Raw genomic sequence first — 23,896 nt, 5'->3', positions numbered from 1 at the left:
TCATAAGTTGTTATTAGAAGTTTTTAGAGGACAAAGAAATATTTTCTTATTTAACAAACTAATATAATTACTATATAGTGGAACAAAAAATACAAATAATAATAAAAAAATATATAATAACCATATGAAAAAAGATACAATGATTAATTAAATAAAAATAAATACATTAAATAAAATTTATATATATATATATATATATATATATATATATATATATATATATATATATATGACATGAAAATTTTTATAATGAAGCAATTATTTCAATATAAATGTTCAATACAACAAACAAAAGAAAACAACATTAACAATTATGTACACATTTACTGTGTCACAAAGGTAAGGAGTAAGGTGAATAAAAGAAAATCAAATGAATGAAGAAAAAAGACAAAACATGTGGGTTGTTTTCAGGCGCGATGGGAGAAAGGTGCTTCAGTTTGTCCCTGGGAGGTTACTCAGCCTTACAGGTTCCATATGTTTAGGATTAGGATGGGGTTAGGGAATCTGGTGCCTCCCAGGAACAAACTGAGGCAAACTGAGAAACAAACTGTTTCCTCAAGTAATTTTTTTTTTATTTTTTTATTTTTTATTTTTTTTTTTTACGACAAGTCCCGCCTCCTGGACCTCCCGCCTTCTCGTACTAGCCAATCCGGAAAGTAGGAGCTACTCATCCCTAGTCTGCGATTGGTCCATTGAGAAGACGTTCATTTAGCCGTAACAACCGTAGCAAATAGTGATCAGGAAACCAGCGCGTTTATTTTCTCGCTGACGTGAACGCGCTTTCCCATATACTCAGTCTGAGAACACTGGAGAGAAACATCAATGCTTAATATTTTGTCTTAAAATCCTGTAGTCACTAGGTAGGTATTTTTGGCGTTGTCTTGATGAAAACTCTGTCAGATATATTGATGTTTAAGTCCATGAAGTAGTGATGCTTTAGCTGTCAGGCTAACTGAGCTTACAGTAACGCGTGTGCCTGCTAGAAAATACGTTTAAAATCAGTGTTTTCTTTCACATTCGCATTACAAAGTGCCTTTGGTTTAATGCCTGTTGCTATGCTATTGTGACTGATCCCTGATCAGGTTTCTAAAAGTGACACAGGGATAAACTGCTTACATGAGATGCAGTGAAAGTTGATGCTAATGATAGACAAATATGGTGACAATTGTTGCGTTATAAAGAACTGAACTCTGGTGTTTCAGTGACTTTTGTGCTTCTTTAAACTGTGTGAGCTGCAACTGTGAGCTAAGTTACTCATCGTTTTTGCAGTGAGAAGTGGGATGTTGGTAGTGTAGTGGGTGAAGATCAAGCCCAGGTTGGTGTGACCCCTGACCTGAAGTTGTGCAGAGATCACTTGTCATCCTTGGTAAGGCAATTAAACTCGGCTCGATCCAGGGCGGTTGTCCCTGCAAAATTGCTTAGAAAAAAGGGTTGAACATAGTTATTTTTCAGCTACCCAAAGATAATGTGAATAAAGAGACAGAAAATGGTTTGAACATGGTTGAGTACAATGCATCAAATATTACCAACATGTTGAATGAGCATTCTTTTAAAAGTCAAGCTGGGGTGCTGGCAACTAAATGACAAGTCAAATATGTTCTATTAGCTCCCAAGAGCCAAGCATCTCTGACATTACATATTTTATGACATTATACATGTTCAGTTTCAAAGGCACCAGCTCTCTTCTCAAACCATGCCCCCTCCCCACATTAGGAGTATTGCCATGGTGGATGTCACTAAGTGGCCTCTCTTCACTCTTTTGAGTGGACAGGAGCTCGTCTCCATAAGACAGGCATGCATCTTTGGAGCATCTGCTAATGAGGCCATCTACATCACCCATGATGATGAAGTAAGCAGCTGACAGTAGCCTTCTTATGTGTGTGTTTTGTGGGTGTGAGTTTGCTATGTTTGAGCTGTTTTAGTAGATGCACGCTGGTAGTTATCTTAGAAGAAAAAAATGAAGAAAAACAATATTTTTTAAAATGTATTTGTGTGCCCCTACACAGGTGTATGTGTTAGGCTTGAACTGCAGTAACTGTCTGGGCACTGGAGACAGTCAGAGCACCATTATCCCTAAAAAACTGGACTGTCTGAGTGGGAAGAAGGTGGTCAGTTTGAGCTATGGCAGTGGGCCTCATGTTCTGCTAGCCACAGAAGGTGAGTACAAGCTTAAATCTGTCTACAGAGTCAACAGTCTGGTTCCTGAAGTTAAAATCCCATTCATTTTCTCCATATGCGAATTGATTTTTAACAATAAATTACAAACCTTTAAAGACAGACTTAGCGTGAGCTCTTAGGTTGTTAATCAATGCTACATGCTTCTGTTAAAGCCATCAGTCCATGTTATTTCAACGTGATTTCTGGTCAAGAACTACACCAACCTTGATCCAGCAAAGAAAGATCCACTAATCAGAGAATCACGGTCAACAAAGTGCACCAAAAGAACCCGGCTGCAACCGCCCACTCCCATGACGCAATTGAGTCGGTCTCCCTACACTCTTAAACTACTTATGTTTGTATATATCTGAATATTTTGTATAGTCTCTAATACTTATCAATAACTTTAAATACAAGTTTTATATTTTTCGACCATTTTTAATTCGATTGCATAATTCACAATGCTTCATGGGATTGTTGTTCTTCCCCTAATGAAAGTTGCTGAGTAAACAGACTTGTAACTTTGTCTTTTTGTTTGATTTTCAAATACTTTTTTGATTAAAATCAGAGTTTGTAATATTGTGATTCACTTCGGAGCTTTTACTGGTAGTTTGGTTCACGGCATAGAACTCGTTCATGAAGGATTGTATGAAATCCCTATGGAAAACTTGAATAGGAAGAATACCTCTGGGACCAAGATGGCTGAAAAAGTGGGTGGACACTGTTATAACTGAAGCATTTAGTGGCTAACCTTTGGTATGCTGAGGGTTGACCAGTAACTCAAGCAGTGAAAGATTATGAGGTAATCACATGAGTCCACATATCAAATCATATGCTTTTTTTAAAAAAAATTATATATATTTTTTTTTTATATTTTCTCCCCAGTTTGGAATGCCCAATTCCCAATGCGCTCTTAAGTCCTCGTGGTGGCATGGTGACTTGCCTCAATCCAGGTGGTGGAGGACGAATCTCAGTTGCCTCTGCGTCTGAGACAGTCAATCCTATCACGTGGCTTGTTGAGTGTGTTACCGCGGAAACATAGCGCGTGTGGAGGCTTCACACTATTCTCCGCGGCATCCACGCACAACTCACCACATGCCCCACTGAGAGCAAGAACCACATTATAGTGACCACGAGGAGGTTACCCAATGTGACTCTACCCTCCCTAGCAACCAGGCCAATTTGGCTGCTTAGGAGACCTGGCTGGAGTCACTCAGCACGCCCTGGATTCGAACTCGCGACTCCAGGGGTGGTAGTCAGCGTCTTTACTCGCTGAGATACCCAGGCCCCTCAATCATATGCTTTTGTTGAATGCTTATTTGAGGTGACATAACTTTGGATACGTTATGAGTTATTTTTAAATGCATAGATCTTTGTGTTTATTTGCAGTTCTCTTAACTCAAGTCTCTTATTTCCTCAGAGGGGGAGTTGTATGCTTGGGGACATAATGGGTACAGTCAGTTGGGAAATGGGACTACCAATCAAGGTGTGTCACCCACCCTGGTGTCTGCTAACCTGCAGAACAAGAGAGTGACTGAGGTGGCCTGTGGGTCTCACCACTCTTTAGCGCTGACCCATGAGGGTGAGGTGAGGTTTGGAAATTTTTCAATAATCCTTCACTTAGATAGATTTTTGCAGACAAAGGGAAGGTTTAAAAACACCATACAGTTTTTATAGAGTATATACAGAGTTACACAGTTATTAAGGCCCGGGCATACTTCGTTGTTACACGTTCCATATTGGATCGTGCCCGGCGGACCGCGTTACATTTCAAAGTATGCTCTTTTGACCGCGAGCATATAAGAGTGCGCACTACGACTGCTCTGTGATGCTCTTTTGGTGCAGTCAACAGCAGGCGAATGTGTCGATAATGTGCACAAACAAAGACTGTACATGTGTCGAGAAACTCTGACCTGCACGTGGACAGTCCACGCAGACTGAGCTGATGACAAAATTTGCGTCATGCATGCTGTGCGTGTTCCGATCAGCAACGCGGACAGTAGAAGTATACTTTGGCCTTTAGAAGTGTAGGCATGCTTTATTGAACTTAAAAAACAGATGATTCAGCTGCTTTTCTCACATTGGGTTATTTTAAATTTTCTGTACAGCTTGTAATTCTTCTTTTTCTGGTTGATTTGTATCACTTCATGAAGATAGAATATTAATATTTTGGTGCACTATTCTTTTAAGACACTTCATATGCCCATCGATAAGAAGCCCAGAAGATCAGCATAACTAAGCAAAGACATGTCCCTTTATTGAAGTTAAAATGATGACATACTGCAAATCTGATGACAACGGCTACTCAGACTGTTTTACATTATAGAAGGTTCAGTGTTAACGGTGCTCCCTGTCACATGCTAATCCTTTAATCCAAGCCAAATCCTTCCTGTTTATTTGCATACAACAATTTCCCTTTTATCAATCTCTCAAGAAAGACCCCACCAGTTAAATATGTAGTTCCCTTACGACTCAGTACACTTGACATTGCATTGATTAACGCATATGGGGAGTGCCTTCTTACACAACCTAGTTAAAACCTCTCTACAATAATGCCAATATTCTAATATTGGCTATGGGGTTTGAGCCCCGCCTGTTTTGGCGCGAAGCTGTCCACTATAAAAGCAGGTGCACAGACACCATTTCCTCAGAATTTCTTCCTTCAAGACAGCGATCATCTCTTGTCTAGAAGCCCTCTACCCTTCGCCGTCGATGTACACGAGTCAGCGGGCGGAATCTTCAACGAGAAGACTCTCAACTCCCCTGCAGTGCTCCGGTGAACATCATTCCGCCTTGCAGCTTGACACTTCGCTGGTGAACGGGCCTCAGCATCCTGATTCCTCGCAGTGTTTCTGCAGGTGTTGTGTATCCTTACAAAGCAATTGTGTATTGTATATTGTGTGAATATAAATATATATATATACATCTAAAAGAGTCGCTTACGTGTTCATGAGAGCTGCATTTACTGTCTGGGCCGCACCCATGCAGAGTCACTGTGAGGGCATGAGTCTCAAGATGCTTCCCTCATGAATATCCCTCTTTCTGAGGGATGATTCAGCCTCACGCGCCCTCCCACCTGCCTCTTCTTTGATACCCGAGGATTCACACGAGGATGCACGGTGGGGCCACGAGTTCGAGCAGGATGAATTTGAGGTGGACCTTGTGTTGGCACATGCCCTGCGAGCTCCTCAATCTGCACGAGATGCGTGCGCAGTGACACCATCCTCTCTAATGTGGATCATGGGGAAGAGAACGGTTATGCCCAACTACCTCTTGTGGAGGAGGTGGTAGTGGCACACCTCTGCCCAGCGAGTAACAGGGTGTGGAAATCACGCCCCATACATCCTTCCAAGCCGTGTCGACAAACGTCCGCACTGGCTGGAAAAGCTTACTCGGTGACAGGACAAGCTGGATCAGCACTCCACACAATGGTGGTGCTCCAGGTATTTCAAGCCAAGCTCCTCAAGCAAATGGACAAGCAAGGCTTCGATCCAGAGACATTCAAGGAGCTCTGCACCGCTATAGACTTAGCGCAGAGTACAGCCGGTTCACCCTCGATCGACTAAAAGCCCCATACCTGCTGCCTTAGCACTGCCGTAGAGCTAGCGGTGAGGCCATGCAAGCCATGGCCCAAACGGAAGCAGCCGTATCAGCGCACGCCCGCGCCGACGGGAGAAACCCCCCCGCGCAGCTCCTGACGGGTACAACCCTTTGAAGCGGAAATACAAAACACTGCTCCCCACTGCTGTTTGTCAGGAAAGGAATATTGTTGTTCACAATATTATTCAAAATGTTGTTTATGTGTCTTGCACTCAAAAAAATGCAATAAATGCAAAAAAGAATTCAGCACTCGTTGCAAATGCACGAGATGCTCACACATTCTCAATAAAGAGCCCTTTTCCTCTTCAAAGCCCACACATTATGCACAACCACTTCCCTATGGTGAGCGACGCATTATATCACACAGTGAGCAAACCAAATTGCCCTCTGTCCCGTTATGTGAACGCGTGGTGAGCTCTAACGGGTATTTCAGAATGGGTGCAAAAAACGATTGAACATGGTTATACGATCCAGTTTTCATTCCAGCCACCCCGTTTCAGTGCCGTTCTGTCTTCCACGGTTTCGTACGAAGACACAATGTCCTCGTGAAGAGCGCGCTAGAGGTTGTGCCAAACTGTCAAGCCCAAAAAGGGTTTTACAGCCGTTATTTTCTTGTCCCAAAGAAAGACGGCGTGCTTCGGCCAATCCTGGATCTGAGACATTTGAATCGTGCACTCACAAGGCACCCGTTCAAAATGATTACTCAGAAACAGATTGTAACAGTTCAATGATGGCAAAGGAGGAAGCTGGGACTGGCTTGACAATCCACTTAAGACTTTAATTACACACAACGGTACTACACTTTCAGTGTCACACATAACACACTGCTTTTCAGCAATACAAAACAATATACACAAGGCTTGCTTTTCAGCAGTCGCTTCACACTGACACATTGACACATACACAGTCAGCTCTGTGCGTCTCTCTCTCGTCTGCCGCTGTCTCCTCTCCTCAAATACTCCCGCCGCCCCTCACTGGAACGCGAGACCTGTGTGGACACAGGTGGACCTCATTCACCATTATCTTCCTGCCCTCGCTCTGCCCAGACACCGCTCGGCCCCACCCTGCTCGCCACACGGATCTTATGTATGTCCACATGATTGGTTTGCATTGATAGATCTGAAGGATGCGTACTTTATATCCAAATTTTATGACATCACAGGATGTTTTTGAGATTCGCATTCGAGGAAACAGTGTATGAATTCAAAGTCCTGCCCTTCAGACTGTCTCTGGCTTCTCACACATTCACAAAGTGCATCGATGCGGTCCTCGCCCCTCTGAAACTGAGCAGCATGCGCAACTACCTCTACGATTGGCTGTTACTGGCACAGTCAGAGGCTCTGTTATGCCAGCACAGAGACTTACTGCTTCAACATCTAAACAGCTTGGGTCTCAATGTGAACTGAGCGAAGTGCACGCTCCTCCCCCAGCCAACAAATCTCCTTTTTGGGAGTCCGCCTCGACTCCGCGAGCGGGCATGCACACTGCAGGACCGAGCGCATTCAGGCCATTCTACAGTGTCAGTCTCAGTTCAAACTGGGGAGAACACTTCCACTGAAGCTTTTTCAAAAAGCATTGGGGTTTATGGTGGCGGCATCCACCGTCATTCCATTAGGTCTCTTATACATGAGACCTCTTCAGTTCTGGCTCAAGCGCCATGTGCCACGATATGCTTGGCGCCATGGGCGCATGCACATCACTATATCCTGCCACTGTATAGCTGCTTTAGCACTTGGACAGCTCCTGACTTTTACCAACGAGGTGTCGTGCTGGGGCAGATTGTCAGGCGGAAAGTGGTGACTGGATGCTTTCAACACAGGTTGGGGGGCAGTGTACGATGGACGCGTGACTTTCAGCACCTGGACAGGTGCGAAGAAAGCATGGCACATCAACCGCCTAGAGCTATTGGCTGTATTCCTAGCCTTAAAGACTTTTCAGTCAGAAATAGCAAACTGTCATGTCCTGGTTCGCTCAGACAACATGACAGTTGTGGCATATATAAACCGCCAAAGCGGAATTCATTCACTGCCACTGTTGAGACTGATGTGTCACCTCCACCTATGGAGCGAGCATCATCTCCTTTCCCTGAGAGCAAAATATGTCCCATCTGCCTGAATTAAGGTGCGGACCTATTGTCACGTCAAGGGGTGATAGCGGGCGAATGGAGACTTCATCCTCAAACTGTATTGAGGATTTGGGAAACATTCGGCAAAGCAGAAATTGATCTATTTGCCTCAGTGGGGAACATCCACTATCCCCTCTGGTACTCGAAGTCCCAAGCCCCACTGAGAGCGGACACAATGGCTCACAAATGGCTGGCGAAACGCAAATATGCGTTTCCCCCGATGTGCCTGATTCACTGTCAAATGCAAAGTCCGAGAGGACAAGGAAACGATTCTATTGGCTGCACCGAAATAGCCCAACCAGCCATGGTTTCCGGAAATGATAGAGATGCTGTACCGCTCGCCATGGGAAATACCGCTGAGGAGGGATCTCCTCTCTCAGGCGCAAGGCACAATCTGGTATACCCAGCCCAAGCTGTAGAACCTGCATGTGTGGCACCAGAACTGACGCATTCTGTCATGAACACCATTTTACAGGCCAGAGCACTGTCCACGAGACGGCTCTACACGCTAAAATGGAATGTGTTCATTGATTGGTGTCTCTCACATGGCAAAGACCCAGTAAATTGCCCATACATTAAATTCTCATATTTCTTCAAGAGCGATTAGACGCAGGACTCACTCCGTCAACGCTCAAAGTGTATGTGGAGACTATATTTGCGTATGACGCACATGAAGTCGGCACCACTATAGGTGTGCATGATTTAATCATAAAGTTCCTTAGAGGAGCAAGATGATCAAACCCACCTCGGCCATCTATAGTCCCGACTTGAGACTTAACTTTAGTCCTAAAAGCTCTCACAGGGCCTTCGAGTCTTTGGATTTTGAATTGCGCATGCTCACCGTTAATACCGCACTACCGCTGGCTCTGGCCTCAGTAAAAGAGTCGGTGACCTGCATGCACTATCAATTGACAATTCATGTCTGGAGTTTGGCCTTGGTCTTTCAAAAGCCGCTGTCAAACCCAGAAAAGGCTATGTGCCTAAGGTCCTAACCACACCCTTCAGAGTGCAAGTGGTTCACCTTCAGGCCTTCTTCCCTCCTCCATTTAATTCGGATTTGTTATGCCCTGTGCGGGCGCTACACGCATACGTTGAGCATACCCGCCAGTTCAGACTGTCTGATCAGCTCTTTGTATGCTATGGAGGACGCAAGAAAGGAATGTCCATCTCCAAGCAAAGCCTTTCTCACTGGATTGTTGATGCAATTTCCCTGGCTTATGAGTTGCAGGGTAAGACTTGCCCAATTGGTGTTAAAGCACACTCAACTAGAGGCATGGCCTCCTCATGGGCATGGATGAATGGTGTGTCCTTAAAACACATATGTTTTGCAGCAGGATGGTCTTCTCAAAACACAACCTAGACGTAACGTCTCTCTCTTCACAAGTCCTCTCTGTTTAGAGCGCTTGCTGTTTTATTGGGCAAATATATATACATATGCTCCTCCCTTTAAGGATGAGCTCCCCATCTTTTTAAACAACCGCCTGCATTCAGGCCATGGTAATTTACCATAAGTCATAAGCACATACATTATAAATAAACTCTCTTCCCGACTGGGTTTGTGAAGGAGTTAATACATACTATATGACTATAGTTCATATATTCATTCTGAGTGCTCCCCTCCTGGCCCAACACGAGGGTCACTCACTGCGGCATACTCATGTCGGTCGCCGAACCACGAGACTGCGGCATCATGTTTCCTTTCTGGGAGGTTATGTCGAGTAGTGTGGCGTGATGGGATTCTGTTCCCATATGCGTTAATTAACACCATGTCAAGTGTACTGAGTCGTAAGGGAAGGTGTCGTTGCGTACTTAACCTCGGTCCCCTGAGATGGAGGGAACAAGACATTGCGAACTCTAGCCGTACTACAATACTCGGAGTTCTTGAGGTAATGGTGTTTGTGCACATGCTTTTATAGCGGACAGCTTCACGCCAAAACAAGCGGGGCTCAAACACCATAGCCAATATTAGTGTTATTGTAGAGAGGTTTCAATTAGGTCATGTTAGAAGGCACTCCCCATATGCATTAATCAACGCAAGGTCTTGTTCCCTTTGTCTCAGGGAACCGAGGTTACGTACGGAACTGAGACGGTTGCATTTTAAAGGGCATTAGGTGGATTTAGGTTTGAAAAAATCCTCCTCTCTCTCCCCATCCCTCTAGTGAATGGAGTTAGCTTTTGTGTTAGCTGTAATGAGGAGCATGTGATCTTGTTTGCTAAGCTTTGAGGGCTTTTGTTCTCATTTTGTGAACAAGATCAACCTGAGTCTAGGGTGTGTTTTGGCTGATATTTTATATTTAGCCTCATGAAATCCTTAAGATCGCTTGCAATGCATGATGCTATAATGCAGATGTATTTTGTATAGGTCCGTCATATACACGTTTATTGCATTTTTTTCCCCCCATACAATGAAATTGAATGTTGACTGAGGCTAAAATTCTGCCTAACATCACCTTTTGTGATCCATGGAGGAAAGAAAATCATACAGGTTTGAAAGCTTGAGGGGATTTTTGGAAGAACTATCCCTTAAGCTTAATTGAATGTCCCAAATGCATACTTTGTCCATCCTATTAACTTCAGCCTTATATGGTTCCTAATTGTGGATCGTCTTAGGTGTTTGCATGGGGCTACAACAACTGTGGTCAGGTGGGTTCAGGGTCCACTGCCAACCAGCCGACGCCCCGCAAAGTGTCCAACTGCCTCCAAAACAAAGTGATGGTCAGTATAGCTTGTGGACAGACCTCCTCCATGGCTGTGGCAGATAATGGTGAGGTAACGGATGACATCAACCATTAATATCTTCCTGTTTATTGAAAAACCCAACTTGCTGCTTAAGGTTTTATTTACAAACGGTCCTTTTGTTGATGTACTGACTTGCACTGCACTTTAAATGTCTATTTAGTGTATTCTGTAGTTCTTTAACAGTTGTTGCCAGTGTGACATTTGTGTCCTCCTGTATTTCTCACTGTAACTGTTTGCATGATTTTTAGTGGTAAAATATGCATGTGTTTCAGGTTTATGGGTGGGGTTACAATGGAAACGGACAGCTGGGCTTGGGCAACAATGGGAATCAGTTGGCAGCTTGTCGTTTGATCGCACTGCAAGGTCTCTGTGTGCTGCAGGTAAGTCCTGGACAATCCCCTGTGACAGAATGTAACTTGCTGTGCATGCAGAACGACCATAATAATGGTCAATTATGATAATTTAATGAGCTGTAAAAGTGACCGTAAAAGAGAAATAAGATTTTAAAACAAAAAAAGAAGGCCTATTACCTTCAAGAATGATGCATCAAAGCAAAATACATGAACCAAAACAGTTCACCCAGGACATGATGCAAATTTTGGTCAGTCTCTTGAGAAAAGTTCGCATACCCGAATGACAGTGAAACGCACTTCGATCATTCACTTTTAAATTACAACTCATAAGACCATACAGATTTTAACAAAAAATGACCTACAATAAGTGGGAACAAAACATCACTTTGTTGCTTTAACACTCCTATTATGATTGGGTAATTTTTGCTAAACCAATCTTAATTTTGTATGTGTTCAAAATGCCTTTGGATTCTCCACAACAATTAATAATAAGTAAAAAACAAAAGTACATTTTGCTCTTATGGAAAGAAATTGGTACTTTTATTCATCAAAGTGGCATTCAACTGATCACAATGTGTCAGTCATATACAATATAGTCAGGACATTAGTTACGTGAAAAATTACTATTACAATTTGAAGAAAAATGTTCAGAACTTCTTAAACTACTTCAAAGAGTTCTCATCAAAGATTCCTCCACGTGCAGCAATGACAGCTTTGCAGATCCTTGGCATTCTAGCTGTCAGTTTGTCCAGATACTCCGGTGACATTTCACCCCACACTTCCTGTGGCTGTCTTGTCGGGCACTTCTCATGCACCTTACAGTCTAGCTGATCCCACAAAAGCTCAATGGGGTTAAGATCCATAACACTCTTTTCCAATTATCTGTTGTCCAGTGTCTGTTTCTTTGCCCACTCTAACCTTTTCTTTTTGTTTTTCTGTTTCAAAAGCTTTTTCTTTGCAATTCTTCCCATAAGGCCTGCACTCCTGAGTCTTCTCTTTACTGTTGTTCATGAAACTGGTGTTGAGCGGGTAGAATTCAATGAAGCTGTCAGCTGAGGACATGTGAGGCGTCTATTTCTCAAACTAGAGACTCTGATGTGCTTATCCTCTTGTTTAGTTGTACATCTGGCCTTCCACATCTCTTTCTGTCCTTGTTAGAGCCCATTGTCCTTTGTCTTTGAAGACTGTAGTGTACACCTTTGTATGAAATCTTAAGTTTTTTGGCCATTTCAAGCATTGTATGACCTTCATTCCTCAAAACAATGATTAACTGACGAGTTTGTAGAGAAAGCTGTTTCTTTTTGGCCATTTTTGACCTAATATTGACCTTAATACATGCCAGTCTATTGTGATCAGTTGAATGCCAGTTTGGTGAATTAAAGTACCAATTTCCTTCCGAAACAGCAAAACCAGTGTATTTATGCAATGGGTGGTTTTTTGGGGTTACTAGGGTGTTGCTAGGTGGTTGCAAGGGCATTACTAAATGCCAACATACTGTTGTACACTTTAAGCTGTTTAGGGTTTTTCAAAAATCCCTAAACCAAGACCAATATGTCCAATTGTATCTCCTCCTTCCACCAAATTTGGCTCAGACCTTCAGACTGTTCTGACTCGGGTTGGTTTGACTTTTCTAACTGATCTAACTTACAATTTTCCTGTAACGGAGGATCAAAAGTCCCATAGACTCACATTGATAGAATGTTCAAACAGGCCAAAGAATGTTTTTGATTTCAAAGTCCAACTGTCAAACCTTTCAAATCTGTCTGTCCGTCCCATTTCTTTCGCTCTCTTTTGTTTGGCTCTTTCTTTCTTTTGCTCGGTTTCTTTTTTCGCTGTTTATTTCTTTTTCGCTCTGTTTCTTTCTGTTGCTCTTTCACTCTGTTTCTTTCATTCACTGTCTTTCTATCTATCATTCTTTCTGTCTGTTTGTTGAACTGTTGGGCCTGTAAAACCTTCAAAAATCTTTCAGTGCTAAGGCTTTTTCAAGTCAACCTCAAAGTTTGTCTTGGCAGGCTTCACCTGTCTAGTTCGTAAATAAAAATCTTTTATGATATAAGCCTTGATTCTCTGTATATTTGTTGCGAACAATGTGTTAGTATTCCAATTATGAGTTTTGTTCACTCAAATATATATATATTTTTTTTATTTTCTCCCCAGTTTGGAATGCCCAATTCCCAATGCGCTCTAAGTCCTCGTGGTGGCGTAGTGACTCACCTCAATCCAGGTGGCGGAGGATGAATCTCAGTTACCTCCACGTCTGAGACAGTCAATCCACACATCTGATCACGTGGCTTGTTGAGCGCGTTACTGCATAGACATAACGCGTGTGGAGGCTTCACGATATTCTCCACGGCATCCACGCACAACCCACCACGTGCCCCACCGAGAGCGAGAACCACATTATGGCGACCACGAAGAGGTTACCCCATGTGACTCTACCCTCCCTAGCAAGACCTGGCTGGAGTCACTCAGCACACCCTGGATTCGAACTCGCGACTCCAGGGGTGGCAGTAAGTGTCTTTACTCGCTGAGCTACCCAGGCCCCCCTTTGTTCACTCCTAGGTAGCTCAGCGAGTATTGACGCTGACTACCACCCCTGGAGTCGCGGGTTCGAATCCAGGGTGTGCTGAGTGACTCCAGCCAGGTCTCCTAAGCAACCAAATTGGCCCAGTTGCTAGGGAGGGTAGAGTCACATGGGGTAACCTCCTTGTGGTCACGATTAGTGGTTCTCGCTCTCAATGGGGCATGTGATAAGTTGTGCGTGGATCGCGGAGAATAGCATGAGCCTCCACATGCTGTGAGTCTCCACGGTGTCGTGCACAGTTAGCCACTTGATAAGATGCACGGATTGACTGTCTCAGAAGCGGAGGCAACTGAGACTTGTCCTCTGCCACCCGGATTGAGGTGAGTAACCATGCCACCACGAGGACCTAGTAAGTAGTGGGAATTGGGCATGCCAAATTGGGGAGAAAAGGGGATCAAATAAAAAAAAAAAATTAAAGGTTTGCTGTATATGTAGAATAGTACCACCTTTGACATACAGGTAGCACTCTTTCCAGATGAAATGCTGCGATAAAGGCTTGTGTTCAGTGTGAAAAACAGGGGAAGTGTGTTGTATATCTACATTATATTTGTTGTCAGGGATTTCCTCACAAAAACGGAAGGTTTGACATCATGTTGAAGTGAATTCAGCGAAAAATAGGGCTTGGTTCAGAATATTAATAAAATTAATCGATTTTGTGATCCATAGTTTTCACATTTTGCTCTTGACATTAAACTTGATGTGTAATGTTTCTGGGCTCCAGATTGCCTCAGGTTATGCTCATTCACTGGCATTGACCGATGAGGGACTGCTGTATGCATGGGGGGCCAATGCTTATGGCCAGCTGGGCACCGGCAACAAGAGCAATCAGCTCAGCCCTGTTCAGGTCATGACTGAGAATGAAAGGTGAGGGGGTTTGGTAAAATCTTTTTTTCTTTATCGGTTGCTTTGTGTCTTTCTTACTCACTCAGTGACTGATTTTGCCTTAGAATTTGACCAAACTGTGCTTTTAAAAAAAGCATAATTTTGTTACCCACTGTTTTGAACAGCCTTTTTGCTGAGAACACACCTTTGATGCCTTGAAAGAATGTTCTGTGTTTAATACAAGTTAAGCCCAAAGTACAGCATTTGTGGTACAATATTTATTACCACAAAAAATATTTTTGTCTCGTCCCTCCTGTATAAAAACCCCCAAAAATCACGATTACTGTAATGCATTTACAATGGAAGTGAAGGGGGCCTGTCCATACATTTCTGATATTTGCTTCTTTTTGTAATTTTTTTTATAAACAAGCTATGAGTCAACCATTTTTTTGTTGTTGAAATCAATATTATGCTACAAATGCTGTTGACTGAGTTTAACTTGCATTGAACATGTAATATTTCTTTAAAATGCTGTCTAGGCAGTCAGCAGACTAGAAAAAGTCTTCACAGTTTACTACAGAGCTCTTGTTGGTATAGATGCATGATGTTGACGTATGCACTGTGTCAGTGCCATTGTTGATCATCCTAGAGAAATTTCCTGTTGGTCTGGTGGGAGTTTCCTGTAAGTCATCCTGTTTTGAGTGTGTATAAGTAAGGACTAGCTCAGTGGTATCCTCCCTGTTGAGTCACTGCAGTTATCTGTGCTGTTATGCACTTTGGTTTCAAGTTCAGCATGCATAAATGAACTAACAACCCTGGAACCACTAATGTTAGGAGAAAAGAACCTATTCAGAATTTATTCAGTGCAATATTTAATGTTTGATGGGAACAAAATGAGGCTGTGAGAAATAGAAGTACAGTTTCTTCAATGGCTTGTACTTTTGTTTAAAATGGGGCTGATCATTCAGCTGATGTAACATTTAAAAAACATATTTCCAAAAACTTTTCAGTAGACTAAAACATGCGTTTTAGAAATTAAATGTGATCTAGGACCTTTAAACAGTGCAGACTGTATCCCTCAGCCTGGTTTTCATTTCTGCCAAAAATCAAAAGTCTAAGACTCATATAAGAAACTGTATTTAGGCCTTTGCTCTTCATACTAATGAACCCCCTGCCTCTTCCCCTTTTTTGTGCCCTCTCCTGCATGTATCCTTCCTTATGTCCATGCTGTCCTCCTTGGCCTCCTCCATTCCTTCCAAATCTTTTGGCTCCACCTGCTCCTCGCTCCAGTAGGATTGTGGAGATTGCCGCCTGTCATTCCACACACACGTCTGCGGCAAAGACACAGAGTGGTCAGGTGTACATGTGGGGGCAGTGTCGCGGACAGCCCATTGTGCTGCCACACCTCACGCACTTCACAAGCACGGACGACGTCTTCGCCTGCTTTGCCACGCCCTCTGTGATGTGGCGGCTACTCTCCATGGGTGAGTTTGTGTTATCAACTAACAGTGTTCTGAGGAATGTTTTAGGTGCAATACAAGTTTTAAGCTCAATCGACAGTATTTGTGGCATAGTGTTGATTACCACAAATATTAATTTTGATGCATCCCTCCTTTTCTTTAGAAAAAAAGAAAGCAAAAATCACGATAACAGTGAGGCACTTGCAATGGAAGTGAAGGATGCCAGCACATAAACATTAAAATACCCACTGTTTAAAAAGCATAGCCACAAGAAGTAAACATTGCACATGTTAACATGATTTTAGTGTGATAAAATCAGGGAGTTAACACCATTACGGCATTTACCAGATTACCTGGTTTTACCGCCGTTATGCCGTCATGTCAACGAAGTTGTAATATTGGCTATATCTTTACACAGGAAAGGTTAGTAAGTGATTTTATCATACTAAAATCATGTTAACATATTGTGGCAGGGCGGAGGGCGGGGCCGGGCCGTGATTCTGCACCCCCGGCCCCTAATCAGGCTGATCAAGCCTGAGAGGGATAAAGGCGACCGGAGACGGCGGTTTGGGAGAGAGAGCATTACGGGCAGCTGCCCAGCATGTGTTTGTGTTTGTCTTTTTGTTTAAGTTAATCATTAAAGTATTATTTATATTGTTAAGCCGGTTCTCGCTGCCTCCTTTCCGTTTGAACTGTCCTACACACATATTATAATTACATCTTGTGGCTATACTTTTGAAACACTGAGTATTTTAAGGTTTATGGACTGGCCCCATTCACTTCCATTGTAAGTGCCTCACTGTTACCGTGATTTTTGCTCTTTGTAATTTTTTTTTTATATATGTATATATATATATATATAAAAATTAAGAATGGGTCAAAAAATAATTTTGGTAAACAACATTGTCACAAATGCTGTTGATTGAGCTTAACTTGTATTGAACCTGGAACATTCCTTTAATTCAGTTTAGCTGTTTTGTTGTGATGATTGTGATTTCATCCTGCTGTTAAAACTTTGCAGAAAACAATGTTTTACTGAACAGGTGAATCTCACTAAAACATGTCCAAGTCCATTTCTCCTCAAAATCAAAAGAAAAGAAATAAGATATCATATTTTGCATTAAGACAATGAAGACTGTTTGCGTACCATAAAGTTTTTTGTATTGTAAAATTATTTTCATGACAATTAACCACATTTTCCCCAAAATTACCTTAATGTGACCGGACATTTAACTTTAGAGTTTTTCGTAATTGCCATTATTCTAAATGATTATTCTCATTAGATTCTTACTGTAATGCTGTATTTAAAAAAAATAAAGATTTTTTTTATTTTTTATTATTTAAATCACCATATATTAAAAGCAGCACAACACATACCAATGTGATGTATAAATACTATACAGTTTAATGAATAAGTCATTTAAATTTATTTTTTGCTTTACAGTAATGAGAATGGGGTGTGAGAATATGCTTGCCATCATGAAAATTAATGTCACAAAACAAAAAAGTTACGATTCTCTATGCATAATATTAATATAAATATTTGACCCATACATCTTTTTGACAGGTTTCTTGAGATTGACCTGAACAGACCTTTGAATACAGTACAGGACACACCTCTCCTACTCTTGCTGCTGTTACATAACTGTATTGTATTTGTTATCAGAGCATGATGATTTCCTGACTGTAGCCGAGTCCCTTAAAAAAGAGTTTGACAATCCAGAGACCTCAGACCTCAAATTCAGCATAGACGGCAAATACATCCATGTCCACAAGGCGGTTCTCAAAATAAGGTGATGACTCAACGCATTTTGTCTATGGTTTTATCACTTTTAGATGTAAATGCTGTTTCAGTTACATGATTAATGACCTCACTCAATCAAATACTCTTTTAGTTAATGCTGCTTTCATTATATGTTTCTCCACTTGTACCCAAATTATGCCTGTTGATCTCAGGTGTGAGCACTTCAGATCAATGTTCCAGTCTCACTGGAATGAAGATTTGAAAGAAGTGATTGAGATCGACCAGTTCTCTTATCCGGTGTACCGCTCTTTCCTAGAGTTCCTCTACACTGATAGTGTGGATCTTCCTCCTGAGGATGCTATCGGTGGGTTCTGCTCCATTTGAGGCTTGGTTTACTCTGGAGCAGCTCTTTCAAAACACCCAGCAAACTCATTTGAGTAAAAAAAACAAAAAAAAAACAACACTTTTACACTTGTTATATTGATGCTTTCTTTTCTTTTATGATAGTTAAAGGTAAAGTGTATAGTTTCTGCTCTACTACCGGCACCAAACGTAATTTAAATCTTAAGGCAGCCTGACTGGGCCAGACATATCATTGGCTCAAACAATGGGGGTGTTTAAAACTTGTCTAGAAACATGAATTATTTTTCCAATTCTGGTGCCACTAGAAGCTCAGAAATTATATACTTCACCCTTAATTATGGACATTTGTTATGCACTGATTTAAAAAAAAAACCTAATGGATCTGGTAATGTCTCACAGGACTGCTGGATCTGGCAACCTCGTACTGTGAAAACAGACTAAAGAAGTTGTGTCAGCATATTATAAAGAGAGGCATCATGGTGGAGAACGCTTTCTCTTTGCTGTCTGCTGCCATCAGATATGATGCTGAGGTAACACAAAACCACCCTGGAGGCCTAGCTTACCAGAGTGCTTAGCAAAGGATAATAAGGATAAGCAACTCCTGTCTATCTGAATTCTTTCTTTTTTTTTATTTGTTTTTTTACTAAAAATAATTTAAAAAAAAAACACATTCCTATAGCTTTTTATTTATTTATTTTGTTGTCGTTATATATTTATAATATAATACATATGATATATATATATATATATATATATATATCACACACACACACACACACACACACACACATATACATACATACACTGGCGGCCAAAAGTTTGGAATAATGTACAGATTTTGCTCTTATGGAAAGAAATTGGTACTTTTATTCACCAAAGTGGCATTCAACTGATCACAATGTGTAGTCAGGACATTAATAACGTGAAAAATTACTATTACAATTTGAAAAAAAATATCAGGAATTGTGAAAAACTGAGTTTAAATGTATTTGGCTAAAGTGTGTGTAAACTTCTGACTTCAACTGTATATACACCGATCAACCACATCATTAAAACCTGAAATAGCCATTGTAGCTGATATGGCAATAAACACCAAACAAACAACATTAAAACCACCTGCCTAATATTGTGTAGGTCCCCCTGAGACGATATACTTCTCACCATAATTGTACAGAGCAGTTATCTGAGTCACCGTAGACTTTGTCAGTTCAAACCAGTGTGGCCATTCTCAGTTGACCTCTCTCATCAACAAGGCATTTCCATCCACAGACTGCCCCTAACTGGATGTTTTTGTTTTTGGCACCATTCTGAGTAAATTCTAGAGACTGTCCCAGGAGATCAGCAGTTACAGAAATACTCAAACCAGCCCGTCTGACACCAACAATCATGCCACAGTCCAAATCACTGAGATCACATTTTTCCCCCATTCTGATGGTTGATGTGAACATTAACTGAAGCTCCTGACCTGTATCTGCATGATTTTATGTACTGCTGCCACACGATTGGCTGATTAGATAATTGCATGGATGATTGTTGGTGCCAGACGGGCTGGTTTGAGTATTTCTGTAAATGCTTATCTTTTGGGATTATCACACACAACAGTCTCTCTTATTTACTCCGAATGGTGCCAAAAACAAAAAAAACATCCAGTGAGTGGCAGTTCTGTGGACGGAAATGCCTTGTTGATGAGAGAGGTCAACGGAGAATGGCCAGACTGGTTCGAACTGACAGAGTCTACGGTAACTCAGATAACCGCTCTGTACAATTGTGGTGAGAAGTATATAATCTCAGAATGCTATTCTGATATACGGGTTGGTGCTGTTTTGGTAGAACGAGGGGGGCCTACACAATATTAGGCAGGTGGTTTTAATGTTGTGGCTGATCGGTGTATATACAGTATGTCAGAAGTTTACATACACCTAAGCCAAATACATTTAAACTCAGTTTTTCACAATTCCTGATATTTAATCATAGAAAATATTCCCTGTCTTAGGTCAGTTAGGATCATCACATCATCATATTCCCAGTGGGTCAGAAGTTTACATACACTTTGTTGTATTTGGTAGCATTGCCTTTAAATTGTTTAACTTGGGTCAAATGTTTTGGGTAGCCTTCCACAAGCTTCTCACAATAAGTTGCTGGAATTTTGGCCCATTCCTCCAGACAGAACTGGTGTAACTGAGTCAGGTTTGTTGGCCTCCTTGCTCGCACACGCTTTTTCAGTTCTGCCCACAAATTTTCTATCGGATTGAGGTCAGGGCTTTGTGATGGCCACTCCAATATCTTGACTTTGTTGTCCTTAAGCCATTTTGCCACAACTTTGGAGGTATGCTTGGGGACCAAGCTTTAACTTCCTGGCTGATGTCTTGACAGGTTGCTTCAATATATCCACATAATTTTCCTTCCTTGTGATACCATCTATTTTGTGAAGTTCACCAGTCCCTCCAGCAGAAAAGCACCCCCACAATATGATACTTCCACCCCCATTCTTCGTGGTTGGGTTGGTGTTCTTCGGCTTGCAAGCCTCACCCTTTTTCCTCCAAACGTAACGACAGTCATTATGGCCAAACAGTTCAATTTTTGTTTCATCATACCAGAGGACATTTCTCCAAAAAGTAATATCTTTGTCCCCATGTGCACTTGCAAACTGTAGTCTGGCTTTTTTATGGCGGTTTTGGAGCAGTGGCTTCTTCCTTGCTGAGCAGCCTTTCAGGTTATGTCGATATAGGACTCGTTTTACTGTGGATATAGATACCTGTCTACCTGTTTCTTCCAGTACCTTCATAGGGTCCTTTGCTGTTGTTCTGGGATTGATTTGCACTTTTTGCATCAAACTACATTCATCTCTAGAAGATAGAATGTGTCTCTTTCCTGAGTGGTATGATGGCTGCGTGGTCCTATGGTGTTTATACTTGAGTACTATTGTTTGTACAGATGAATGTGGTACCTTCAGGCGTTTGGAAATTGCTCGCAAGGATGAACCAGACTTGTGAAGGTCCACAAATTTTTTTTCTGACGTCTTGGCTGACTTCTTTTGATTTTCCCATGATGTCAAGCAAAGAGGCACTGAGTTTGAAGGTAGGCCTTAAAATACATCCACAGGTACACCAATTCAGTATACCTCTTATCAGAAGCTAATTGTCTAAAGGCTTGACATCATTTTCTGGAATTTTCCAAGCTGCTTAAAAGTACAGTTAACTTAGTGTATGTAAATTTTTGACCCACTTGATTTATGATATAGTCAAGTTAAAAGTGAAACAATCTGTCTGTAAACAATTGTTGGAAACATTACTCATGTCATGCACAAAGTAGATGTCCAAACGACTTGCCAAAACTATAGTTTGCTAATATGAAATCTGTGGAGTGGTTACAATTTATTTTTTTATGACTTCAACCTAAGTGTGTGTAAACTTCCTATATATATATATATATATATATATATATATATATATATATATATTATCAATGCTTTTAGCTTACATAAAAAAATAAAAATAAAAAAGGTACACTCATTAATGAAGTTTTAGACATTAAATGAATACTACTTTTGAAAAATGTGTTTTAAAACAAATGAACATGCCTCACAAACACTTCTTTCTTATCAGTAGCCTAATAAAAACTGATTTATTGTACATGGATCGGGTTGCACTTGATCAGCTGAACACTACTCGCTTTATCTCGGTAACCGCCCTGCTATTGGACTTTATTCGTTCATGAATAGTGGAAATGGAAATAAATCATGGCTGACTGAGAATAGGGTATTTCTACAATGTTATCGATATCTAAAAACTTCTGGTTTTGCATGATTCTGCATCCAAACCACAAGGGGTCAGAATAAGTAAAATACAATTGTCATATCGGCCAGTGCAACATAAACATTACACTGCATTTAATAATAATTAAATGAGTGCACATTTAATTATGAGATTGATAAAATGAGATGACATTATGAGATAAGCATGGATAATATGAATGAAGTTAATGATTATTTCTCACTCACAATTAATCGTTTGTGCTCTCTTTCATGTGAAGGATCTTGAGGAATTCTGTTTTAAATTCTGTGTCAACCACTTGACTGAGGTCACGCAGACAGCTGCGTTCTGGCAGATAGATGGAAACATGCTAAAGGAGTTCATCTGCAGAGCCAGCCGTTGTGGAGCTTTCAAAAACTAACTCTGATGCCTCAGATTGCCACCAGAAATACACACTCAAACTGTATTAGCCATGGAAGTAACCCATCTGTTACTGCTTGCGGTCATTGCCATAGCCAGAGGGCGCAGTTACACCAGATTATTTACCATTATACACACAGTATTGGGTTCTAGGGTTAGGGGTGTGTTTAGGGCCTTGTTGGGCATAAAGCAATGCAAAAAAAGGAAATGGTTGCAAATTCATCTGTTATTAGAGATGGTTAATCAGACAAGGGACATTCATATTCAAGTCTTTTTAGAAAATAGAAACTGCCCAATGCTAATAACAATTCCTAGTGCTTCTGACAGGAGTGATGTTTACATAATAAAGTGGGAGGGGGATGAGAATTTGCTAATAACTTACTAAGACATGCACCACTAAATTGAAGACAAAGAGTATGTGTGTGTATATATATATATATAATATTTTCTCTTTTTCCCACATACGTATTGAATTGTCACTATTAAGATCTTGATGTGCTGCAGTGTGTTAGAAGTTGCTCTTTATAAAAAATAGTGTGCTGTGTGGCTGGGATTGGTAAATTAATTTGGACTAGAGTCAGAACAGTTTATTGATACTTCCCCCTTATTGCAGCCTCACTAGCTTTTATGTAAATGTTATTACATGTAGAGTTTTTTGCTTGATGTTAGTCTTGATATCTAGGCATTTTTGTTTTTTTTATCGTAATAAGAAGCTTTCGACCACTGTTTGGTATTACTTTGGTGAAGAGTTGATGTAGCTCTGGAGTTTTGAAGCAGCATCTACAAGAACTGACAGTTGCACTCAGTCTGATGTTTAAGTTTTGCTAAAATAAAAAGTAATATATATAGTTGCACTCTTAGAACAGTAAAAGCCTTTAAAGGAGCTCATATAGGATCATTTGAGGGTTTTAAAGAATCTTTGCAGTGGTGTGTAAGGACATATGGCACTTTTTTAATAAGTTTGAAACATTTCGATTTCATTTTATAATATATAATGCCTTTTAGGTTGCTTTTCTCTTACATATAAACCAACTTTTTTGTTTGTTCAATTTGTCGTTTGTACATACTGTACAGTTTTTTGCAATAGTTTTGTAAATGTATCTGTGCACATCAAGTGTGTTACAGTTTCTCTTGTAAGTTATATAACTTTATCTGTAAAAGATGAATAAAGATTTTCTCATTTGTTGCATTAGAATTTGTTGCAATATTTGTTTTACATGTATGGCAATATGTCAGTATATTTCCTAATTGTGGTATTATAATCTTTGAATTTATTGTTCCTCTTTTAAGCATAATAGAAAGTAATGTTTGTTAAAGACCCCATGAAATCAAAATTAAATGTTGCATTCAAGTCTGTTGACAAAATAAAATGTAAAATTATAAAATGAAAGCACATTTAAAATTTGCTGTCTGTCTCTTACAGCTACCATGGGAAATTTGTGACATCACATAGATGCTGAGAAATTGTCCAATGAAATGCTTTCTGGAATGAGAACAAACTAGCTTATTAATGAAAGGTATTGTATACATGTCTTCGGAAGCTATATGAAAGGTGTGGGTAAGAAACATAAATATTTAAGTCCTTTTTTCACTATAAATCTCCACCTTTGACCAGACCCGACTAGTAAATGTCACTGCACGAAGAATGCAAATCGTAAAAAAAAAAAAACAAGAATGTGAAAGTGGATATTTATAGTAAAAAAGGACTTAAATGTTGACCTGTTTCTCCTCCAAACCTATAATATCGCTTCAGAAGACATGGATTAAACCACTGGAG

The 23,896-nt window shown here is 40.7% G+C and overlaps 1 protein-coding gene across 5 annotated transcripts; it reads left to right on the top strand.

The window, feature by feature from the left end:
* Positions 1-723: 723 nt before the first annotated feature.
* Positions 724-23,308, top strand: rcbtb1 (regulator of chromosome condensation (RCC1) and BTB (POZ) domain containing protein 1). 5 transcript variants are annotated; one of them, XM_051705678.1, is made up of 13 exons: positions 724-860; positions 1,270-1,366; positions 1,714-1,849; positions 2,007-2,157; positions 3,578-3,744; positions 10,493-10,651; positions 10,894-11,001; positions 14,280-14,422; positions 15,671-15,864; positions 17,507-17,633; positions 17,797-17,948; positions 18,347-18,477; positions 21,980-23,308. In XM_051705678.1, exons 3-13 carry the CDS (start codon positions 1,724-1,726, stop codon positions 22,118-22,120), a joined length of 1,599 nt encoding a protein of 532 aa, XP_051561638.1. In that variant the 5' UTR covers positions 724-860; positions 1,270-1,366; positions 1,714-1,723; the 3' UTR covers positions 22,121-23,308. The 5 variants fall into 5 exon arrangements, 4 of the variants coding, with proteins under 4 accessions (XP_051561638.1, XP_051561637.1, XP_051561635.1 ...); XM_051705677.1 differs by lacking the exon at positions 1,270-1,366; XM_051705675.1 differs by lacking the exon at positions 1,270-1,366 and having other exon boundaries at positions 727-860; positions 1,664-1,849; positions 15,674-15,864.
* The last annotated feature ends 588 nt before the right edge of the window (positions 23,309-23,896 follow it).

This window comes from Myxocyprinus asiaticus, chromosome 8, assembly GCF_019703515.2.
Source record: "Myxocyprinus asiaticus isolate MX2 ecotype Aquarium Trade chromosome 8, UBuf_Myxa_2, whole genome shotgun sequence".
Taxonomy (NCBI): Eukaryota; Metazoa; Chordata; class Actinopteri; order Cypriniformes; family Catostomidae; genus Myxocyprinus; species Myxocyprinus asiaticus.
This window is presented reverse-complemented; position numbering and strand designations above follow the sequence as displayed.

What these genes read in the sequence shown, in the direction of transcription:
- rcbtb1 (XM_051705674.1), top strand. Translation starts at nt 1,694, where the DNA reads ATGCCCCCTCCCCACATTAGGAGTATTGCCATGGTGGATGTCACTAAG. An exon ending in ACATCACCCATGATGATGAA is followed by an intron (nt 1,850 to 2,006) that starts GTAAGCAGCTGA and finishes GCCCCTACACAG; the next exon opens with GTGTATGTGTTAGGCTTGAA. An exon ending in TCCTCCTGAGGATGCTATCG is followed by an intron (nt 17,949 to 18,346) that starts GTGGGTTCTGCT and finishes AATGTCTCACAG; the next exon opens with GACTGCTGGATCTGGCAACC.